The sequence below is a fragment of the Podarcis bocagei genome (genome assembly GCF_964188305.1).
Source record: "Podarcis bocagei genome assembly, chromosome: 11".
Classification (NCBI taxonomy): domain Eukaryota; kingdom Metazoa; phylum Chordata; class Lepidosauria; order Squamata; family Lacertidae; genus Podarcis; species Podarcis bocagei.
The window spans coordinates 37,081,673-37,105,690 of record NC_138136.1 but is presented as its reverse complement, the minus strand read 5'-3'; the positions used below and the strand labels follow the sequence as shown (position 1 = coordinate 37,105,690).

The window sequence follows — 24,018 nt, the reverse complement described above, 5'->3', positions numbered from 1 at the left end:
GCTGCAGTGCTCCCAGAAGTGTTGGTAAGCATGAAAGGAAGGATGGGCAACTGCTCATGCCTCCCCCCCCCCCAGGATGCTGCCATTTTACCCCAGAGTGGCTCACCTGGCTAGATCAGGCTCTGGGGCCAACCTGCAGTCCCCATGTTCTCCCACTTCCTAGAGGCCCATTAGGGTCCTCAGGTGGTGGATTTCCCTGGCTTTAGAAAGGGGACACTCCTTCAGGGCACAGCCATGGGTGCAGATAATGACAGATGCGACCCTCTTGGTGTGTGGACCCCACACAGAAGATCAGTATGTCCAAGAAACCTGATCCAAGGAGGAAGCCAAATAACTCATAAGTTGGTTGGAACTTGGAGCCCTCTTCCACTCTGAGAGGCTGGTGGAGGGCAAGCACAGGCTGATCCTTTCTAACAGCATTGCCACCAAGGCATATATATGTAAAGAAGGTGAAAGCAAGTCACAGGCTCTCATGCAAGAGGCAACCAGCCTCCTCTTCCTGGGTGGAACAGTATCTAGAATCCCTATCAGCAGAGCACGTAGTGGGTGCCCCCAACACTTGAGCAGACTGGGTCAGCCACCTGCAGACAGAGTGGATCCTTCATCCATAGATGTTCTAGAAAATAGTGGATTGCTTTGGCCTTCCAGGAGTGGACGTTGTTCTAGTCCAGAAAATGGAAAGGTGGTGGTCTCCTGGTTCAGGGCCCAAGAAGCAATGGGCATGGATACCCTGACGTGGCTGGGTGGGGCTTTTTATGCCTTTACTCCTATGGTCCTAATCCAGAGATTTTCAGGTGAGTCAGATCCGCTCTAGGGGAGATTATCGTAGTAGCTCCCTTCTGACCAAGGAAAGCCTTGTTCACGGAACTCATGGCAAACTCATGAGTTCCTACTCAATAGGAAGGATTTGCTGTTGTAGGGTGAGGTCCATCACCCAGCTCAGATTGGCTACAACTCTACACCTGCCTGTTGAGGGGAGGGTCTAAGGCAGGGGTCAGAAAACATTTTCAGCAGGGGGCCGGTCTACTGTCCCTCAGACCTTGTGGGGGGCCGGACTATTTTTTTTGGGGGGGTGAACAAATTCCTGTGCCCCACAAATAACCCAGAGATGCATTTTAAATAAAAGGACATCTTCTACTCACGTGAAACACGCTGATTCCTGGACCGCCCGCGGGCCAGATTTAGAAGGTGATTGGGCTGGATCCGGCCCCCAGGCCTTAGTTTGCCTACCCATGGCCTAAGGCAATTAGGACTAACTGACTGGGTAACCTCTAACCATCCTAGCTTCCATGGTGCAGAAATACAGTTCCAAGTTATGGATACTCATAATTTTTACATGGGATCCCCTAAAAATGTCATCAAATTATTGGTCACCTCTGTGTTCATATATATACAGTGGTGCCTCGCAAGACGAAATTAATTCGTTCCGCAAGTCTCTTCGTCTTGCGAGTTTTTCGTCTTGCGATGCACGGTTTCCCATAGGAATGCATTGAAAATCAATTAATGCGTTCCTAGGGAAACCGCCTTCAGACCAGGTCCGGGGACAGTCTGTCCCCGGACCTCTTCTGAAGGCCTGGGGGGGGGACAAGGGCTTTTCTTCCCACCCCCAGCATTTTAAAAAACCCAGGACAGCGGAGGACTTCTCCGCTGTCCGGGCGATCTTAAAATGCTGGCGGGCGGACTTCTCCGCTGTCCGGGGCGATTTAAAAGCCCCTGGGAAGGCAGGCAGGGGGGACAAAGACTTTCGCCCCCCGCCCGCCTTCAGAAGGTGTTCCCGCCCCCCGCCCTGCTTCGGAACAGCGTTCCGAAGCGGGGCGGCTGGGGCAGGTGTTCCCGCCCCCCCCCCGCCCCGCTTCGGAACAGCGATAAGTGTGGAATGATTGAATTGGATTGCATTGAAAAGTAAGGGTGTTTCTATAACTTGAACCAGAGTTGAAGAACGTCATCAAACTATTCAGTATGCAGTACTTCTAACAAATACTTTGATTGCTAGAACTAGACCAACCATGCCAGGAACACAGAAATGAATAGCAAGGCTAGAGTGATATGATGAGAAAGCAATGGTTCAGATCTCTTGATAGAATTGAAAATTCGTTTTAATGTCTGAATAGTATTGATAGAAGTTCCCTTAATCAAGATGTAATCTGGCCATTTAAACCAAGAACCACAAGCTTTATAAAAGATCCAGATGTCAGTAGCTCATACTGATCCTTCACGTAAAGTTTATTTGATTGGAATATCTTTAGGAAGAGACGTATAAAATATTTTAATGTTCAGCTGATTTAAGGTGGAACTGATTTTCTGATTTTACAGATATTTTGGAATGTTTCTCATACAAGAGTGTTTATTCTTGCCAGCAGTTACTGTTCTGATTCCAAATTAAACGTGTTCTGTCATATTTAAATGTGTGAATTTTATAAAAGCCTTTCTTTTCCTTACCTTTGGAAACTGCATCTTAACAGCAACAGTAAAAATGAAATCTTTATCCAAATGTTAAAATTTGGAGGCATATTATATGAAAAGTGCATAGTGGTAGGTAGAATATGTGAACTTTTCAACAGATGGCAAAATTTAGAAGAATAGTGTTCAACTTAATGAATTTGCATCTTTAGACTAGATTCCTGCCAAACAAAATGTGATTGTAATTTATTGGAGCCTTTTTCCTTTTCAGAGTACATGTGTACTAGCAAATGCAGCAGGGTAGCAAACTGCCTTTGAGTTTTGCAAATGACTCCTTTGCTGAGAATGGACTGAGGATGGTGTTTCAGTACAATACTGATTCCTGAGTTTAATGCTGAAAGAGACTGAATAACTTACTTCTGTTGATATACAGAATTTATATATTGAATTCTTTAGTTTAGTGCACAGTGGGCATACATAGCCTATATAAAAGTAATGGAAATGTATAGAAATAAATGATTGGATTTATTTTAGAGTAGTCTAGCCCTGCTATTTATATGTGATGCATATCTGGTTCATTGGCATGTTTACCATCAGGGCCATCTGTTAGTATGGCAATGTGCCTCCTACTATAGTAGTATGCCAGTTTCATTAGGCACACAAGCCAGAAAGGATGAATGGTTTGGATGGAATATCCTATAAAGTAAGTCCTTAATGAATTTTGAGCTAATAAATCTGCGTGGTCCAATCTGAGTCTCAAACTGTGGCACAATATTAGCAAATAGCATAAAATGATAGAAAATGCCTGTGATCTGATGTGTGAGTAGTATTAAGGTTCTAACTGGGCAATCCTAATGTATTGAGGAACTGGGATTGTCCACATTGTGCCTCCATGTCCATGGATTAGATCAGGCTTCCTCAAACTCTGCCCTCCAGATGTTTTGAGACTACAATTCCCATCATCCCTGACCACTGGTCTTGCTAGCTAGGGATCATGGGAGTTGTAGGCCAAAAACATCTGGAGGGCTGAGTTTGAGAAAGTCTGGATTAGATAATAGAATCATAGAACTGTAGAGTTGGAAGGGACCAACCCCCTGCAGTGCATAGGTCAATATGTATTCACTGACATTCCAACATCAAGTGAGTAGGCACCTGCTCATTCAGTGAGGTTTTCCCTTCCTTTCTTCTTCCATATACAAAATCTGCTTCAGGGGATATGGGGACCCTCCAGAGCATATTTTAGGGAAGCGCAGGGTGCTAGAGGGGCAGAATATAAACCAGAAGACCCATTGCAAGCTGACACCCATGGCACAAGTGGGTGGGTATCACTGGATATCAGTCATGGAGTACAATGTGCATAGGCTCATACCACCTGTTTATCTTAGAAAAATCTGTGGTGCAAACCTGCAAGTGATGTTGCTTATGATACAGGAACATCACAGTCCTTTAGGTCAGTGGTTAACTGAAGAGAGGGATTTGTAGAGTTAGAAGGAGGTCCCTGAGAGTCAACTAACCTGACCCCCTTCAATTCCTGGCAGGCAGCCACCCACTGCTCAGCAGCCACCCCTTATTCAGTTGTCAAACATGGTAGCCAGCAACAGAGCCTCCATGGCCAAGGGCAGCCCGCCCACCCCAAGGAGCTCTGGGCAGAGAGGTGTTGCCAAGTCCCATCAGCTGGCCGCACACCGTGTCTCCGCTGGGCCTGTGCTGTGTCACAGCCTCCGCATGGCCCAGCAGTTCTGCTCTGCCTCCTGTCACCATTGCCCCTTCTCTCAAAGGGGTACTACCGCTAAGCCAAGCCTTCCATTCTACGTCACTGCCGGCCCGCCAATCAAAAGATGGGGCCTCAAAACATATTGGTGGGTTTCAAGTGTCCACCTGTCTCCTCCCCCCATATACCCTTGTATTAGCAGCACTCATTTGCTGCTGAGGGCAGAGGGGACAAGCAACTAACCAGCAAGAGATGGAAGCACCTTTTCTGGATGGGAAAGGCAGAAGAGCTGTTGAAGGGCAGTAACAGTTACGGTATTTTTCGCCCTATAGGACGCACTTTTTCCCCTCCAAAATTGATGGGGAAATGTGTGTGCGTCCTATGGGGCGAATGCAGGCTTTCGCTGAAGCCTGGAGAGCGAGAGGGGTCGGTGCGCACCGACCACTCTCGCACTCCAGGCTTCAGGAAGCTCTGTGCAACCCTCGGGAGACCGGCTCCGAGGGTTGCGCAGAGCTGCCTGCAGTTCCAGGATCAGCGCAGCTCTGCGCGGCCACCGGGAGCGGGGCGTGAAGTCCCGCCAAGCTCCGAATGGCCGCACAGAGCTGCCTGCAGTCCCCGGCTCAGCGCAGCTCTGCGCGGCCACCGGGAGCCGGGCACGAAGTCCCGCCCCGCTCCCGATGGCCGTGCAGAGCTGCCTGCAGTCCCGGGATCAGCGCAGCTCTGCGCGGCCACCGGGAGCCGGGCGCAAAGTCCCGCCCCGCTCCCGATGGCCGCGCAGAGCTGCCTGCAGTCCCGGGATCAGCGCAGCTCTGCGCGGCCACCGGGAGCCGGGCGCGAAGTTCTGCCCCGTTCCCGATGGCCGCGCAGAGCTGCCTGCAGTCCTGGGATCAGCACAGCTCTGCGCGGCCATCGGGAGCGGGGCGCGAAGTCCCACCCAGCTCCGGATGGCCGCGCAGAGCTGCCTGCAGTCCCCGGCTCAGCGCAGCTCTGCGCGGCCACCGGGAGCCGGGCGCGAAGTCCCGCCCCGCTCCCGGTGGCCACGCAGAGCTGCCTGCAGTCCCGGGATCAGCACACTTCTCCCCATAGCCAGCCCCACAAGCTCGGGGGACAGCGGGGAGGCAGAGCACACCTTCCCGCTGTTCCCCAACCTGGTTCTTCCAGCCCCACACCTGGGGGGGAAATAAAAATGTTTTTCTTTATTCCCCCCCCCCAGAAAACTAGGTGCGTCCTATGGGCCGGAGCGTCCTATGGGGCACAAAATACGGTACTTATCCAACAAGTCTTGGATACTGTAGTACTTAAGTGTTTTTTTAGAGGAGGGGTGGTGAACCTTTTTGGCTGTGCTGGCATTGTGGGACTGCCTCCCGTCAATCATATGATGTCCCCTCCTATTTTAAACTGCTGATACAGTGGTGCCTCGCAAGACGAAATTAATTCGTTCCGCAAGTCTCTTCGTCTTGCGAGTTTTTCGTCTTGCGATGCACGGTTTCCCATAGGAATGCATTGAAAATCAATTAATGCGTTCCTAGGGAAACCGCCTTCAGACCAGGTCCGGGGACAGTCTGTCCCCCGACCTCTTCTGAAGGCTGGGGGGGGGGACAAGGGCTTTTCTTCCCACCCCCAGCATTTTAAAAAACCCCGGGACAGCGGAGGACTTCTCCCCTGTCCGGGCGATCTTAAAATGCTGGCGGGCGGCATTTTAAAATCGCCCCGGGACAGCGGAGGACTTCTCCGCTGTCCGGGGCGATTTAAAAGCCCCCGGGAAGGCAGGCAAGGGGGACAAAGACTTTTGCCCCCGCCCGCCTTCAGAAGAGGTCCTGGACCTCTTCTGAAGGCGGGCGGGGGGCGAAAGTCTTTGCTCCCCCCGCCTGCCTTCAAAAGCCCTCCGGGACAGGCAGGCAGGGGGGAGCAAAGACTTTCGCCCCCCGCCCGCCTTCAGAAGAGGTCCAGGACCTCTTCTGAAGGCGGGCGGGGGGCGAAAGTCTTTGCTCCCCCCCGCCTGCCTTCAAAAGCCCTCCGGGACAGCGGAGAAACGCGCTGTGTTTCTCCGCTCTCCCGGGAAGGCAGGCAGGGGGGAACAAAGACTTTCGCCCCCCGTCCGCCTTCAGAAGGTGTTCCCTCCCCGCCGCCCGGCTTCGGAACGATGCTCCGAAGCCGGGTGGCGGGGGCAGGTGTTCCCTCCCCGCCGCCCGGCTTCGGAGCATCATTCCGAAGCCCGGCAGCGGCGGGAGGAGGCGTTCCCGCCCCACCGCCCGGCTTCAGAGGAGGTCCGAGGACAGTGGGGAAGACGCGCTGCGCTTCCCCGCTGTCCCGGATATTTCCCTATGGGCTGTCGTCTTGCGAAGCAAGCCCATAGGGAAATTCGTCTTGCGAAGCGCCTCCAAAACGGAAAACCCTTTCGTCTAGCGGGTTTTCCGTCTTGCGAGGCGTTCGTCTTGCGAGGTACCACTGTATTGAAGATTTAAAAGAGGACCATGGAGAGACTTATAAAAACTTTAAGACAACCCTCTTTCCTTTAAGATGCCCCCCTTCTGTTTGAGCCTATGAGGGCTATGATGGGAAAGAGGTGGGCTCTCATAAAACCCTTTGAAAAGGGGCTGTTGGAAGAAGCTGACCCCCTTCTTAAAATACTGGAAGGAGTGGGCAGGGTGGAGCCTCCAGAGCAGATTTTGGGGGTGGGGGGAAAGGATAGGATGGTGTTCCATTGTGCAGGCCTAAATCTGGTAGTTAAACAGATCTGCTTTGAGTTCTAGCACCTTTATTACTCTCTAGAAACAATGATTTCTGTTTCTTCGACCAACTATTTGTGTAAAAAATATTTGCTTGTTTTGGAACTGTGTTTTCCTCTTCAAGCACAGATTTCCAGAGTAAACATAACACACACAATTTTTTTTACATGCTGTTATATGCAAGTGTTGTTGGATACCTATGATTAGCTGTCAACCTGTTAATTGGTTGAGTGATTGCCAATAATAGTTTATAATAGATTATAATAACTTTTCCTCTTAGTGATGAAGAATATCTGGGATACTAATATCTCACATGTAATTGTAAGTTATAGTATGTTGGTCCTCCCCACCCCAACCCTGTACAAGAAGCGAATCCATAAAAATACATTTTCTGTATAAAAAAAAGTATAACTTGAATTGATGGACCTGGTTTGCAAGTTACTACTTTTAGTTTTTCTATCTTAATCAACAAAATACTGTTTTATCTTCGTATGTCTTCTCTACTTTTTGTTTGCTATGTTCCCTCCCCGCTGAGGTTAATCCTGATTCTGCAGTTAAGTAAAATGGGATAGATTCAGACATGCCCTTCCATGAATAGAAATGACTTTGATTCAGCAAACATCAGGGTGGGAATAGGAATCTCGCCCCCTTCTTTCCCTTGCATTGCCTCACACCAATATGCTATTTCAGAGGATTCCTCATTCTATGACAGCATTTTTTGACTGGCTTTTCACTCTTTTTCAAGTATTGCATCTAAAGAAATCTTTTATTTTTACCAAGAGGTGGTTGTTGTTTAGTCCGACTCTTTGTGACCCCGTGGACCAGAGCATGCCAGGCACTCCTGTCTTCCACTGCCTCCCGCAGTTTGGTCAAACTCATGTTCGTAGCTTCGAGAACACTGTCCAACCATCTCGTCCTCTGTCGTCCCCTTCTCCTTGTGCCCTCAATCTTTCCCAACATCAGGGTCTTTTCCACGGAGTCTTGTCTTCTCATGAGGTGGCCAAAGTATTGGAGTCTCAGCTTTATCTCTTGACTCCCTACTTTAGCATTCCAATCCCCTATAATGAGAAGAACATCCTTCTTTGGTGTCATTTCTAGAAGGTGTTGTAAGTCTTCATAGAATTGGTCAGTTTCAGTTTATTCAGCACCAGTAGTTGGTGCATAAACTTGGATTACTGTGATGTTAAAAGGTCTGCCTTGGACTTGTATTGAGATCATTCTATCGTTTTTGAGATTGCATCCCAATACTGCTTTCGCCACTTTTTTGTTGACTATGAGAGCCACTCCAATTTTTTTACGGGATTCTTGCCCACAGTAGTAGATATGATGCTAATCCGAACTGAATTTGCCCATTCCCGTCCATTTTAGTTCACTGATGCCCAGGATGTCAATATTTATTCTTGCCATCTCATTTTTGACCACATCCAGCTTACCAAGGTTCATGGTTCTTACATTCCAGGTTCCTATGCAATATTTTTCTTTACAGCATTGGACTTTCCTTTCGCTTCCAGGCATATCCGCAACTGAGCGACCTTTCGGCTTTGGCCCAGCCACTTCATCAGCTCTGAATCTCATTGTACTTGTCCTCCGCTCTTCCTCAGTAGCATGTTGGACGCCTTCTGACCTGAGGGGCTCATCTTCCTATTGACTTTGTCCATGGAGTTTTCTTGGCAGGGATACTTGAGTGGCTTGCCGGTTGCTGGTCCAGGTGGATCACGTTTGATCAAAACTCTCCACTATGACCTGTCCATCTTGGGTGACCCTGCACGGCATAGCTCATAGCTTCTCTGAGTTATTCAAGTTCTTCGCCACCACAAGGCAGTGATCTATGAAGAGGTAGTTGTCCAAATAAAGCATCTTTTAAAAAGCTGAATCCAGACAAATTGGAAGTACTGTTTCTTAGGGGTTCTGGTAATCTTGGAGTGGGCATCCTATATTGGATAAGGCTGCAGCAGTTCCTGAGATTGATGCCCAGGTGGTGCTAGTGGCCAAGAATGCCTTTTTCCAGCTGTGTCTTATATACTGGCTGTATCTTTTCCTGGGACAGCCAGATCTCTAGTCACTTAAGGGTTAAATTACTATAATATGTTTTATATAATGGGCTGCCCTTGGTGCCAATTTGGAAAATTCAGTTGATTCAGAATATGGTTGCCTACATGGCACATCTTATCTCACAAAAAACTTTTATCTGTTTCTCTTGCTAAAATTTGCTTCCAGGTCCAATTTGAAGCAATGTTTTTTTTTTTTTTTTAAGTCTTCTATAATGTGGAACCAGAGTTACTCTCCTTCTCCAGGAGCTCTGTTGCACTTTAGAGGCCTTTCTCCAGGTATCTCTGGTTCATCACAGGTGGCAAGTGGGTATCATAGATGGGGCCTCATCCGCTGTGGCACCAAGAATTCTGAAGGGCCTCCCTAAAAAGGCATGTCTCTCTAAATTTGTATTTCTGAAGGATGTTTAGAATGTTTAAGGATGAGCAGCAGCTTACAATGGTTACTGCTGCTGGTTTTGTTCTTAGGGCTCTGTTTTACTATTCTAACATTTATAGGTTGCCCTCTGTATATTTTAGAAAGGTGGGATAAAAAGCCAATAAAATATATAAATAAAATGAATTTGTTAGTGCTGAATATGGTAATGTCGAAATCATGCCACAAGATGTCACTCAAACAGCTGTGGTATAAAGTGATGGCAGAAAGTGTGCTTTGAAGCTTGAAATATTTTATACACATTGTGAATATGTTTTGAAAATGTACACACTGGGGCATATCCCAAGGGTGAGGGATGGCATTAATTATATTTTAGAAGTTTAGAATCTTGCTTTGTTTAATCTGTGTAGCATTGCTGCAAGCTATCAATACTTTGGCAGAATGCTATTTTTATTGCATAAATAAAATGTCAGACCTTATTTGGGGTGTGGGGAAATATTTTTAGTGCAGTAAGTGTAAAATATGTAAATAACACTGTGATTCTCCAGGTCTGTTAGTGAAGAGTCCCTGTGCTGGTTGTGACATTCTTTTGACATGCCTAACATTTAGAAAATAGTTCAATGTTCATTGAAATTAATTGTTCCTGTGCTGACTTGGCCTTGCTAGCTGGGCTCTGGCCTTGCTAGCTAGGGGTGATGGGAGTTGTAGTTCAACAACATCTGGGGACCCACAGGTTGAGAAAGGCTGCTCTAGACGGTCTAGAACAGGGGTCAGCAAACTTTTTCAGCAGAGGGCCAGTCCACTGTCCCTCAGACCTTGTGGGGAGCCAGACTATATTTTGGGGAAAAATAATAATGAACAAATTCCTATGCCCCACGAATAACCCAGAGATGTGTTTTAAATAAAAGGACACATTCTACTCATGTAAAAATACGCTGATTCCCGGACTGTCCGCGGGCCAGATTTAGAAGGCAATTGGCCCACATCCTGCCCCTGGGCCTTAGTTTGCCTACCCATGGTCTAGAAGGATGTTGGCTTCCAATCCAGTGTAAATTAGGTCTTCAACTATGAAGAGAACCTGAAATCTAATTTTCGTTTAGTTTGGCCCTTTGTCAGAAAGGTAATATTTATAAAGAGGCTTCGGAAACAAGGCCAAAATCATATAATTTTGCATTGATTTTTAGAATTCAGCATAGACATTATGAGGGATCTGTTGCATGTGATTTCATTTTTACAGCTATATAAAATTCCTGGTATGTTCCATAATTCTTGTTAAGCTAAAGCAAGCAGGCAATATAATAAGATTGTTTGTTGAAGTTGGCTGGTAAGATGTATTTCTGTAAAAGGAAATGACCTTTTATACAGTAGGCATTTTCTTCAAGTGAAGGGAGTGGGTATCCTGTTACCTCATAGGTTTTTTCAAACCACACTGCAATCTTGATCCTGATAAGGTCTGGTTACCAGTGCACTTAATTCTTTTTCCTGAGTTAGAAGAAGTGGAGCAAGACTCTTCATTGGCTAAAATGAGTAGTTCTAGTTGCAATATTAGATTTATTCTTGAAAAAGCAGCATCCCTAGAAGTTACCTTAAAACCAGATCCTAGTATAGAAGAGAGTGGGATTACTAGTACTTTTGAGCCATGTGAGGAAAACCTTGTTTTGTAAGTATTGGTAAACTTGCTGTTGCTCACCTGTCTTTTGTGATCTACTTTTCATACAGTGCAGAATGACTAATAATCAATATTATACTGTGAATGTTATATTTTAACTATCTGAGCTGTAACAATGTATTGTTATTGTGCACTAAAAAAAACTCCTTCTTATTTAATTGAGCATGTCGCCAAGAGACTTAGATCAGCACTGAAGTGCTGTTTAGTACAAGCTAAATTAATTCCTTTATTTTTAGGCGAGAGTTTGTTTGAAGTAGCAATTCATGTTCTGTTGTTTTAAATCTCTTACAGAATTTTTTTAATGCTTTTTAAGGATAACATAGAAAATGCCACAATTTTTAATGAAGTGATAATTTCTGCATTTTTCGTACTTATCTCATTGATGATGATACGCAGAGGCGAAATCAGCTCAATCATAAATGTAATAGCAAACTGGCCTCCTAAGTGTGTGTAGCATTTGTTCATCTAATCTTACAGTGGGCTAACTGTACCTGGAAAGTACCTGGAATACTTTCTAAACAGAGTAGCCAGAATCATAAAAGATCTGACACCTTGAACAAGTTGCAGGAAATATATTTGAGCTTTTCATATAGCAGTCCCACATGGTAAACTTCATTTAAAAGTGAGACACTTCACAGAATGTTAAGGAAATTCGGGGATGAGGGAAGTTTTGTTTTGTTTTTAAACAAACTCATGCAAGTGTTTTGTCTCTAAGAGAAGAATTATGTACTGTGAGGGTTTGATTAGCTGCTTGTGCGTGAAAACGTGCTCCCTCAGAGTTTGTGCGCCCCCACAAACCTCCGTGTGTGACGGAGCTCCTCAGACATGTCTGCTCTAGTCACTAGTAGAGTCCGACAGTGGCTGTCTGCGGAAGCGTTTCCAGCAAAGAAGTTCCTTAACGGAAACGCGTCTCCTGGACTCACGGCGTGACAGTTTCCTGCGAGGTATGGGTCTCCCTATGGGAGACTCCGATACCTCCCCACTGTTCTCGCTGGAAGCCTCCCTGAGCCCTCCCTCCTGCTCGCATTCCCTCAGAGACCCACTCCTCCCCCTGCTGGTCCCTGCTTCAGCAGTTGAGTCTCTTTCATCCTGCCTGAGTCCCTCCACCACCTGATGCTCTGATGGCAGTTCCCTGACATCCACCTCCCCTCCAGGGCCCCCCTCACCCCCTCCCAATTCCTCCCCCCTGGGAGGTGAAGGGCTAAAACCCCGAAACGAATCTTCCTCATCTTCTGACGTCTCGAACAATTCTCTCCATCGATCGTCGTCCTGGCCAGCTGAATCCTCCTCCTCTTCAGAATCTGGGAACCCCTCCAACTCCTCTTCCTCGTCGGTGGTGGCAAAGTATTCCCTTCGGAACCTCGCTACAGGCTGAGGTTTACGTGGGAACCTCTGATGAAAAGTCTCTATTAAAACCTCGTCATTGACATCCTCTGCCCTAACCCAGGTGTTTTCCGACTCCGGTTCCCCTTCCCACATTACCAAATACTCTACTTGATCTCCCTTCCACCTGGAATCGAGGATCTCCGCTACATGGTAGCTGTGTTCCTTCTCCTCCATTGCTGGTCCCCTAGTGACCCTCCCCTCACTGTCTCCTCTATACGGTGACAGCAACGACCTGTGAAAAACTGGGTGCAGCTTCATGTGGTTCGGTAACCGGAGCCTGAAAGCCACTGGATTGACCTGCTGTATGACTTCAAACGGACCCAGCCTTTTGGGTCTTAATTTCTTACAACCTCCTTTGAATGGCAACCCTTGGGTTGACAGCCACACCTGGTCCCCCACCCTGATGCTTTCACCTTCCCTTCTGTTTTTGTCTGCTTGCCTCTTATATTCCTCCTTAGCCCTGTTTAAGTTGAGTTGGAGCTGGCGATGGATCGCTTCCATTTCTTCCACGAACTGTTCTGCAGCTGGAACGCTCCAGTTCTCCCCCTCCCCCCCAGGGAAGGCTCTGGGATGGCACCCGTGATTAGCCAAAAAGGGGCTCATCCCCGTGGACACGTTCTCTGCATTGTTGTAGGCAAATTCTGCCAACGCCAGCTTCTCCACCCAATCATTCTCTCTGTCATTAACATAACACCTCAAATATTGTTGGAGAACCCCATTTGCTCTTTCCGCCTGCCCGTTGGTTTCAGGATGACGGGCCGTCGAGAAATTAACCTCTACATGCAGTAAGCTCATGAGCTTCCTCCAGAACCTGGAAGTAAATTGTTTCCCTCGGTCTGAAACCACCCTCAAGGGGGCGCCATGCAACCTAAACACATTCTCTACAAACAATTTGGCGGTTTCTTCTGCTGTAACCGCATGTGAGCAGGCTATGAAGTGGGCCATTTTAGTTAACAGGTCTACTACAACCATGATGGCTGTTTTCCCTCTAGACCTTGGCAGATCAGTCATGAAATCTATTGCCACTGCTTCCCACGGTCTCTCAGGTGTGGGCAGTGGTTCTAATAAACCAGCCGGCGCCTGCCTCTCCCCCTTGGCTCTTTGGCATTGTTCACACCCTCTCACATACTCCCGCACATCTTCCCTGACCTTGGGCCACCAAAATTCCCTGGTAACCAGCCACATGGTTTTGTGTTGCCCAAAGTGCCCTGCTGTGGGGCTATCGTGCAGCTGCTTGAGTACTTTCTCCCTCAATTCCCCTTCAGGTATATATAACGCTCCCTTATAATACAATGCCCCATTTCTCTCCTCAAAACCACCGGGTTTGTCTTCCTCCCCTCTGAGATCCCTGAGTTTCCCCTGGGCGTATGCATCCTGCACCGTACCCTCTACCAATTCCCTTTGCCCCACCAAAGTCCCCCCACACACCCAGCGGTCCTCTGGAATGATATGGGTTTCTTCGGGTGCTCCCTCCCCCTCCAAATATTCAGGTTTGCGTGAGAGAGCGTCCGCCCTAACATTCTCTGGGCCTGGCACATAACAAATCTCAAAGTTAAATTTGGAGAACTCTTGGGCCCATCTCAACTGCCTTTGGTTGAGCACTCGCGCCGTTCTCCAGTACTCTAGATTTTTATGGTCCGTGCACACTTGCACTTTATGTTGTGCACCAACTAGCAGATGCCTCCATCTCCGGAACGCCTCATGAATAGCAAGCAGTTCTCGGTCGTACACCGTGTAGTTCCTCTCGGATTTGTTCAGCTTCCGCGAGAAGAAGGCACACGGACGCCACTCCGACTCCTCCTTCCCCGGCTGCAGAAGAAGCACCGCCCCTATGGCTCTGTCAGATGCGTCTGTTTCAACCCTTAGCTTCTTTCGTAAATCCACATGCAGAAGTTGTTCTTCAGAGGCGAAGGCCCTTTTCAGTTCCTCAAACGCTCGCTCCGCCTCCGCCGTCCATACAAACTTCTTCTTACTGCTGAGACAGTCAGTGATGGGCGCCGTCAGATGGGCGAAGTTGCGGATGAACTTACGATAAAAGTTTCCAAACCCTAGGAACCTCTGCACATCCTTCTTGGTTTTGGGTGTTTTCCATTCCAGCACTGCCTGTACCTTGCCGGGATCCATGGCCAATCCCTTGTCTGACAGGCGGTACCCCAGGAATTCCACCTCCTTGGTATGGAACCGACACTTCTCCAGTTTGACCCACAGCCTGTTGGCTTGCAGTCTGCTCAACACTTCTCTGACGTCTCTCACATGTTGCTCCTCATTCTCAGAATACACCAACACATCATCTAGAAAGGCAACGCAATTCTTGTAGAGCAAAGGACCCAGCACGTGGTTCATAAAAGATTGAAAACACGCGGAGCCTGCTTGTAATCCAAATGGCATAACGAGGTATTCAAACGCCCCCAAAGGGGTAAACATGGTGGTTTTCCATTCATCCCCTTTCCTTATGCGTATCAGGTTGTACGCCCCCCTTAGATCCAGCTTTGTGAAAATCTTTCCCTTCCTCACCATGGTCAAAATATCATCAATTCTGGGCATAGGGAACGCCACCGGTTCAGTCACTGCATTCAGCCGCCTAAAATCACATACAAGTCTCGGCTTGTCCGCATTTTTTTTGTCCACAAAGAACACTGGGCTCCCCCCTGCTGCTTTGGACTCTCTGATGAAGCCTCTCTTCAGGTTCTTGTCAATGAACCCTCGCAACTCCTGCATTTCCCTGTCTGACATGGCATACAACTTGCCCACGGGAAGCTGTGCTCCAGGGAGTAAATTGATCTGACAATCAAAGGGTCTATGAGGTGGTAGTTGGTCAGCTTCCTTCTCGCTGAACACGTCGCTGAGATCTGCATACTGTGGTGGTACCTTCACCTTCCCCATTACTTCAGTCCCTGCTAGGGTGGCTTGGGCCCCTACTGAACCCTTCTCCCCTTTGCAGTGTTCTAGGCAATGTGCTGAACCAAAGGACACCACTCTTTGATGCCAGCCAACCAGCGGATCATGTAGAGCTAGCCAGCTCATTCCCAAAATAATGGGAGCGCCTCCCAGGGTGGCCACATTAAACGCTATCAGTTCTGTGTGCCTTGCCACCCTCATTATCATTGGGACAGTCTGCAAGCGGACTCCTCCTCCCAACAACTCCCTGCCATCAATCGTGGTCACCTGCAGGGGGTTGCTTAAAGGGATGGTCTGTATCTGGTGTTCAGCAGCAAACTCCTTGCTCATAAAATTGCAGGAGCTGCCTGAGTCCAATAGCGCCTTTATTTTTAGGGGGTGCCCATTCTGCAGCTCTAGCGACACTTCAATCACTAGAGCAGGTCGAGGAGCTTCTGGCACGGGCACTTTCACTGCTCTTTGGCCTGGCTGCAGTGCCCCAATTGTGGCAACCAGGCGTTGGCTTTTACCTGCTCCGCTCCCCCTTCTTCTCCCCCCTCAACAGCTCCCACCATCCCTTGCCATTCCTTCCTCTGGGGGCAGACTCTGGCAAAGTGGCCTGGCTGTTGGCAGAGATAGCATTTCCGGGGGCCCTTTCCCTCCTTCTTAACTCCCTCGCTGGTTTTTGAAAATGCGCGCGCGCGCGCTGTTCCGATTTCCATCGGCTCTGCCGGCGGGAAAGCTGGCTCAGGAATGTCTGGAATGCGGAACTCCTTCCAACGTTCCCCTCTCCCTTCCCGCCTCTCCAAGGCTCTTGCCTCCTGCCGCGCTCCTATGGTCAGCGCAGATTTGGTCAGCTGATCCATAGACTCCGCCCTGGGGCTCCGTGCCAGCTCGTCTTTCACCCCCGAAGAAAGACCTTCTTCAAATAGCATTTGAACGGGTGCCGCCGATAAATCCCAACTCAGTCTGTGAATCAGCATGGTAAACTCAGTCCAATATTCACGGACAGATCGACTCCCCTGCTTACAAGCCATTAGCTGTCTGCGCACCACCCCTTCCTCAATATCGCTGGAAAACATGATATCCATTGCACGAAAGAACTTCATTGTGTCCTTTAGTATGTCATTGTGCGTTGCCATTAGGGGTCGAACCCAGTCTCTAGCCCCTTTCTCAAGATGCCCAATTACAAAAGCAACTCGCGATTCCTCATCAGGGAACTCATCGAACTGCACATTAAGGGCATATTGCATCTCTGTCCTAAAAGCATGGTAGTCCTTGGGGTCCCCCCCAAATTTCTGCACCAATCCTGGTACCTTTCTGGGGAATTGAGTGGCTCTCCCCTTCTTGTCTGCATCCTGAGCCCTTCTCTCCTCCAGCCTCGCCGTCTGCAGGGCCAGTTGAACCTCCAACGCTCGGTATCTATCTTCCAAGCTTGGACCAGCTCCAGCCCCTGCTCCTCCGGTTCCGGTTGGTTCGCTCATGATGCCTTCTCTTGCACAGGCAGCGTACAAAGACTGTCGGACTGCTGTGAGGGTTTGATTAGCTGCTTGTGCGTGAAAACGTGCTCCCTCAGAGTTTGTGCGCCCCCACAAACCTCCGTGTGTGACGGAGCTCCTCAGACATGTCTGCTCTAGTCACTAGTAGAGTCCGACAGTGGCTGTCTGCGGAAGCGTTTCCAGCAAAGAAGTTCCTTAACGGAAACGCGTCTCCTGGACTCACGGCGTGACAGTTTCCTGCGAGGTATGGGTCTCCCTATGGGAGACTCCGATACCTCCCCACTGTTCTCGCTGGAAGCCTCCCTGAGCCCTCCCTCCTGCTCGCATTCCCTCAGAGACCCACTCCTCCCCCTGCTGGTCCCTGCTTCAGCAGTTGAGTCTCTTTCATCCTGCCTGAGTCCCTCCACCACCTGATGCTCTGATGGCAGTTCCCTGACATGTACACATCTACTCAGGCCAGAAAGTGTATAAGATTTCAGCCTAAACTAAGTCTTTGGATTCCGGCCCTAAATAAATGTACTACTATATGCCCATAGAGGGACATGGCATTGTTTCCTCAGTGAAGAAGGGATTGGCAGTTTTAAAAAACCTCTTCCTGTCACCTCCCCTCCCCAGTAGTATCTCTTTTTTTCTGTTAATGTGTGAGTGCAACAATGATTGTCTAAATGTTACATAGACTCACATTAAAGGGTATTTTCAACTTATTTTATGTTACTAAAAAGAGAGAAGGCTTCCCACATACTATTTCTTATGAATTTCAGCTATCCCAGTGTGTACCTAGATGAAGAAGAAGAAAATTACCCACAGTTGCCACATTGAGACAATTCATTGTTCTTCCTTTCGCATTTTCTTTGGAAACATTGTAAAAATTAAGCCAGTCCATGTCTTGAAACGTGCTGACTTGGAGTTAGGTCTCCACCACCAGTATATTCTTGTGTGTATTTTAAAGCCAAACTTTCATTGCCACCTTTGGTAAAATCAGTAGCAATTACAATTCATAAAGTGTTTGATTGTTAGTATGAGATTTTCTATGAAATGATTCCAATAGCTTGACACCCCAAACAAAATGTTCCTCCCATACTGCTACTTAAATTGATTATCCTCAGCCTTCAGAACACGTTATTTTATTTATGCCTTCTCAGTCCCCTCCCCACCCTGATGGATATATTTATGCAACATTTTAATTTCCAGCATCCTCCCTCTTTAAAAAACAATTAGCAGCATTGTTGCAAAATTTGAAGTTCTGGGGCATGTTGGAACACTTTTTTGTATCCTCATTAGTAGGTTGTGATACAAATGACAACTCATTATTTCTCTTCCTTTCATAGAAATGAAGATTTGAAGCAAATGTTGGAAAGCAGCAAAGATTCTGCTAAGCTGGATGCTATGAAAAGGATTGTTGGGGTATGTTAGATTTTAATGTGCATATAATGTTGGCAGCTCTGAAAGTTGTCTTTCTTCATGCATTGAATACACACGTGCACGCACACACAAATTTAAGTTTCTCAGAGTTAGTCTGAAACTAGTTTTTTTTTTTAAAAAAAAGCTGTTGGCTTTACTATGTATTTTTTGTCCTTATTAGCATTAATTTATTCAGTAAAGGGACGCGAGTGGCGCTGTGGGTAAAACCTCAGTGCCTAGGACTTGCTGACCGTAAGGTCGGCGGTTTGAATCCCCGCGGCGGGGTGAGCTTCCGTCGTTCGGTCCCAGCTCCTGCCCACCTAGCAGTTCGAAAGCACCCCTAAGTGCAAGTAGATAAATAGGTACCGCTTTATAGCGGGAAGGTAAACGGCGTCTCCGTGCGCTGCTCTGGTGCTGGCTCGCCAGTTGCAGCTTCATCACGCTGGCCACGTGACCCGGAAGTGTCTTCGGACGGCGCCGGCTCTCGGCCTCTTGAGCGAGATGAGCGCGCAACCCTAGAGTCGGTCACAACTGGCCCGTACAGGCAGGGGTACCTTTACCTTTTATTCAGGAAAACAATGAACATGTGTTTTGTGCACCTTAGTAATAGCATATATACACACAACAGACTATATTATTTTGAGAGTTAGACGCTTGTAGCTTCAGCACCTTGGATATGGACATAATAAGTTTGAATGTTTCCATTTCAGTGGTTATTTGAAATCTCTCCCCTCCCCTACTTTTCTGATTACTAAGGACAGGCTAGCATGGATCTAGTTCACAATCTGGAATCTAAAAGCTACTTGAGTATATCCAAGGTGATGTGCAACAAGACGTTACCACCATCTCTTCCACCACCCCTTCTGCTATATCAAACTCCTCTCAGAAGTCCAAAGTATTCTATGGCAGGTGGACCTAGCTGAGGGGACCCTGGGATCAAGTGCTCACTATTTCTCTATGGAAGAAGAGGATAGGGAGAGAATCAAAACACATGGAACAGTGTTCGAAACTCATATATGCTAGGTGCCAAATGGCTCCTTAAACCAAGTTTACAGTCACCAAAACAGAATATCTAGTTGTCGTTTTTGGGTAAGACAGCTCTAAAGTCTCTTTTTTATGTGATGGACTGACTGTGATTGATTATCAGTTAAACACCTGGCTAGTTCAGATGACAACCTTGAGTTAGGTTAAGAACTTTGAGAAATTAAAGAAGAAAAGTCATTTGATCCAGAGACAATCCACATATATATTGGCCTAATCCTACCTCTTCTTTTTTTATGGTGACTGCTCCTGCTGAGGCTGCACAGAAAAAGCATTTTGGTTCTTGAAATTCATTCAGATTGTAAAGATAAAATATAACTGATAGAATTCTAACACTGATGTGGAGGCAGAAAATACACAACTATGACTAGGAATCCCTTCTGAACCTAGGTAAAACACTTTTCAGTTTAGTTAAGTGCTAATCATTGCAGGGGTTCCCCCTCATAATGTTGGTTCATGTCACAATAACTGTACATTACTCAGAAGTACCACTGGACTGTTAACAAGGGCCCACATGAACTTCCAGACCTCTGGGAAAAGATTGTTTCCCTCTTTGCTTATTCACTTCTACACCATTTTTTAAGAATGTGGAATAAAATGATGGGATATTAAGTGGACTAGCATCTGTGAGACAAAGGTAAAACTCATTCATGAAATGCACTGTGTGACCTTGGGCCAGTCAGTCTAACCTACCCTCAAGGCTATTGCGGGGATAACATGGAGAAAAGGAGATCCATGAATACCACCTTGATCTTTGGAGGAAAGACAGATCTAAACATAATGCTGTTAAACACCAACAATAATAAAAAGACTGCCCTGCCTGCCTACCCCTAATTTTGAACAAGGGGATGGGGAGGGAGAGAGAGAGATTTGAAATCATGAAAAAACCTTAAAGAGAAAAGCCTCTCGCATGTAACCAAGATATTCAGGGCTACAAACAATGAAAGTTTCATGCAGGTTGTCCACAAATCCAATATGCGGCTATTTGCTGTGACAGGATTGCCTGTGTGGGTAGTGCTGGCAGGGTGCAATCCATGCTCCCATACTGCATATGCACTGTTACACATGGAGTTCTTAACTGAAACATCCCGGGCACCAATCTCCTTTTTGCAATAGCATTTTTAGTTTGTCAAAGGGTTTTGTATTATTTTGTTCTGTCAAAAAACTTAAGAAGTAGACCACAGTGCAATTTGAGTAAAGCAGCAAAAAGAACTGTACCAGCCCCTTTAAGACTAACACATTTATTAAGGCATAACCTTTTGGGGGCTCAAGTCCATCATTCTTGCTAATCCATGAATGCTTATCCAGTAAGACATTTGCTAGCCTTTAAATTGCTACTGGACTGTAGTTTTATTTCTGCTGTGAGTCATGGCTAGCTGACTAACCCTTTGATTGACAGTGCAGCAGAGTAATGTACCCAATGAGCCTGTGGCAAAGAGGAGGAATTTTAAATTGGGCCTGCAGATCCTGTGGATTCTTGTCTCTCTCTCTCTCTCTCTCTCTCTCTCTCTCTCTCTTTAACAAATGATACAAAGAAGCCTCTTGCCAATTGGCTTACCAAGACGGAAAAATGTGTAGGTAGTATTCTACCTGATCAAAGTATGATGCAGCCCACTAGTACACCCAATTTCTCACAAACCAAAGTTGCCTCTGACAGACTTGAGCACGGTAAGGCATGATTTGGAACTACCAGCCCAGAAATAAATGACATGAGTATGTACCACCCTCACCAGTGAGGAACTTCCATTTGTATTTACTAAGATTAAATGCAACCTATATCCTTGGAATGGAGTACATTTTAAAGTCCACAATACTAACAGCATTTTGGTTCTGTAATTGGGACATGTAAATCTGCTTAGCTACTAGGCACTTTGTTTCTTCTGCCAGTTTACAGGTGCATGGGACCTCGTGGCCATAGTAATCTGGTTCTGGATTGTGATTGCTTTAAGTGGTACAGAAAGCTGATTAACTACTCTATTCTTCTTTAGGAAATACCATAAGTTTCAAAATAGAAAACTTGATTTAAACCAATAATTCAAATCTTTCCCTTTTAAGGGTGTGTATCTGGTTGAAATCTCATTGATTTAAATCAGTCCACCCTGTCATACCCTGAAAGTAGATAATGAACTGTGAGTTTATGTTGTAAATAAGCCAATGGAGAGATTGCTTAATGTTATAGTGAGAGAATAGTACCCAGATTTATAGTATGACGGAGCTAAAGCTTCAGACTCCAGCATAGATTATACACTCACACTATTACAGCTAGGCTGAGCAGTTGCATTGCTGTTGTAAAGGGTAATTTGTAAAGCACTGGTTACGATAGCCAGAATTTTACTGTGTTGTGAACTGCAACAGGTTAGCAAAGAAACTTTCCTGATCGCAAACTCTTAACCTCTCATTCTATATAATATGCAGTACCAAAGCTTTTAACATTCAGGCTATTTAAAGCTGCTAAACTGAAATGATATCTTGGTCTTTGAAAGACCCATTATGTTCTCTTGGGTTAATGAGCCATGAACAAAGGAGGATTTACACTGATCATTATGACTTAATGAGACAAAATACACTTTAAAAAGATCCTAAATACATATTTACATGGTACACTGCAGCTATTATGGTTGGTCAGTTAAATAATGCAAGATACATGTGAATTTCCATGATATATATTAAAGCTAGTGATATTCCAAATATACCATCACAACAAATTGTGTGTGTTTATAAATATGCCTGAAACTTTTTTCATATGTTGTCGTATTAAACTGCTCAGCCAAATTATCTGAGACCTGTTAGTGGGGAAAGCATTAATTCTGGAAATGGTAAAATTAGGCTGCAATCCGGTAAACATTTACCTAGAAGTAATTCTGAAATCAGTGGATTTTCTGAGTAAGCATTCTTAGGATTGTCCTGTCAGTTTCTATCTTAATTTAGCTAGGTATGTATCAGAGCAAAAATTCACAGGATATCCTGGCAGAGAATGACTAATACAGTTGAATAGAAATGCCAAGAGTGTTCTGATTTGCCTTCCTTTTCTGTTTGTTACTTTCTTGCCCAATAAATACCAAAACTGCTTGTGTTTTGTAAATCTTTCATACACTTTTCAGATTGTAAAAAAAAAAAATAGTTGCGTGGCTATCTAGTAGACAACTTGCGATATTTTAAAGGACACATTTAACTGCCTTTAAAGATGAAGATGCTCTGAAGAATTTCAGAAGTGAAATATAGTAACTTAATTTAAGTCCCTAATAGCATAATCATGAACTTTATTTGAAAATAGTGTGCTATAATTTTTCTGCATTGCAGAAATATAATTGTTATAATATAATTATTTATGCATTGCAGGTGGTTGGACTAGATAACCCTTGGGTCCCTTCCAATTCTATGATACTATAATAAATGTTTTATTTTCTGTTCCAAGATGATTGCCAGAGGGAAGAATGCATCTGAATTGTTTCCTTCTGTAGTGAAGAATGTAGCGAGTAAAAATATTGAGGTATGATAACAAAGCTTATACCCTTGCAATTTTATTCTTTTATAATGTAAATATTTTCAATTCTACCCATGAAAGTGTTTTTTTATCAGAGTTCACTGTTAAAAATACTTGTAGATTTAACTGTATGCTGAAATAGAGGAAATCATGTACTGTATTCAGAATTTGTTTGGTACATAGTAAAGTGGTGAAATACTTGTTAAGTGAACAATGTGCTGGACACATACTGGGCATGTATCATTGGATCCAAGAACTTTGAATAAAATAAAATTAACCTCTGGCGCTTTTCTACAATAACTAGCAAAAGACTGCATAATGTTAGAATACTTATATTTTATAGCAGGCCTCATGTTTCTGCATGTTTTATTTCTTTACAGTGCTGTAGCAATAGAAATAAAACAACTGCACTGTTTCAGTGCATTCTGAATGGCATTTTTACTGCTGGGAGGGGAGCTGGTTGTAATTTGAGGCTTGCAAAGTGACCTTTTGGATACTTGCCAATGATGCTGTGTACTCTGCCAACATAGAACCAGGGCATGGGTCATGCTTGTTCACTCGTTCTCTTCTATGGGTGGTGTTCCAGCTTAGAATTCCTTTTAAAAACTGGAATCATACAGAGGGCATGTGACATGGGTGGGAAGGAATTTTTGCCCTCAAAAGTAGTGAAAAACGTTTTGTTGTTCTAGTAAAATTCATTTTCATAAGAGCATTCTGCCCTAGTCTTGTTATATGTGTCATGTCAAAAGATGCAGAAAAGTGACCTAGAAAGCAATTGGTGGTGTAGAACAGAAATAATCAAAGGTTTAGTCAATAACTCATGAAGTTTGATATACTTGTATTGATAAACTAATTAAACAGATCTGCCTGTGTTCCTCAGCTCTAATATGGCACTGTTATTATTAGTTTTAAAGGGAGGAGTGCTGTAACATTGAATGAAGGTAAATGATAAAAGAATGGTCTAGGCACGAAATCAAAGTCCTCCTGCCTCTAGTCTCAGAGTGGTTTCAAGGAAAGTAGGCTTTCTCTGCACACCTGCAGTCATTCACTACAAAGGCCTCTTGTTGTCAATGTTGATTGCTGCTTCTTCATAGTAGAACAACAAATAATTTAGTGGCTCCTAACCTTCTGTGATTCATTATCTTGCTTTTTGGCAGAATGGGCAGAAAAATATTTCTTCATATAGTGATAATAATTATAGCACAGCTGTAGTTAAGGGGTTTTCAGAGTTTCCAATATAAACCCTTATGGTCAGTTTGTAACTCAGAACAATTTTTTCTGTGCTTAGTTAAACGTACACAGACTTCATTTAGAACTTAACTAAAGCATACTTTTTTTAAGGCTAAGCAAGATCAAACTGACTAATTTGTAGTACTTATGAAACTAGAGCTTGGAAG

The 24,018-nt window shown here is 45.5% G+C and overlaps 1 protein-coding gene across 3 annotated transcripts in view; it reads left to right on the top strand.

Moving 5' to 3' along the window:
- AP3B1 (adaptor related protein complex 3 subunit beta 1) overlaps window positions 1-24,018 on the top strand; it is a 161,606-nt gene that overhangs the window by 26,163 nt on the left and 111,425 nt on the right. For all 3 annotated transcript variants that reach the window (XM_081212701.1, XM_081212700.1, XM_081212702.1), the window contains exons 2-3: window positions 18,024-18,099; window positions 22,553-22,627. In XM_081212701.1, coding sequence (XP_081068827.1) covers window positions 18,043-18,099; window positions 22,553-22,627 — 132 coding nt within the window. In that variant the 5' untranslated portion in view covers window positions 18,024-18,042. The remainder of the gene's footprint in view (window positions 1-18,023; window positions 18,100-22,552; window positions 22,628-24,018) is intronic.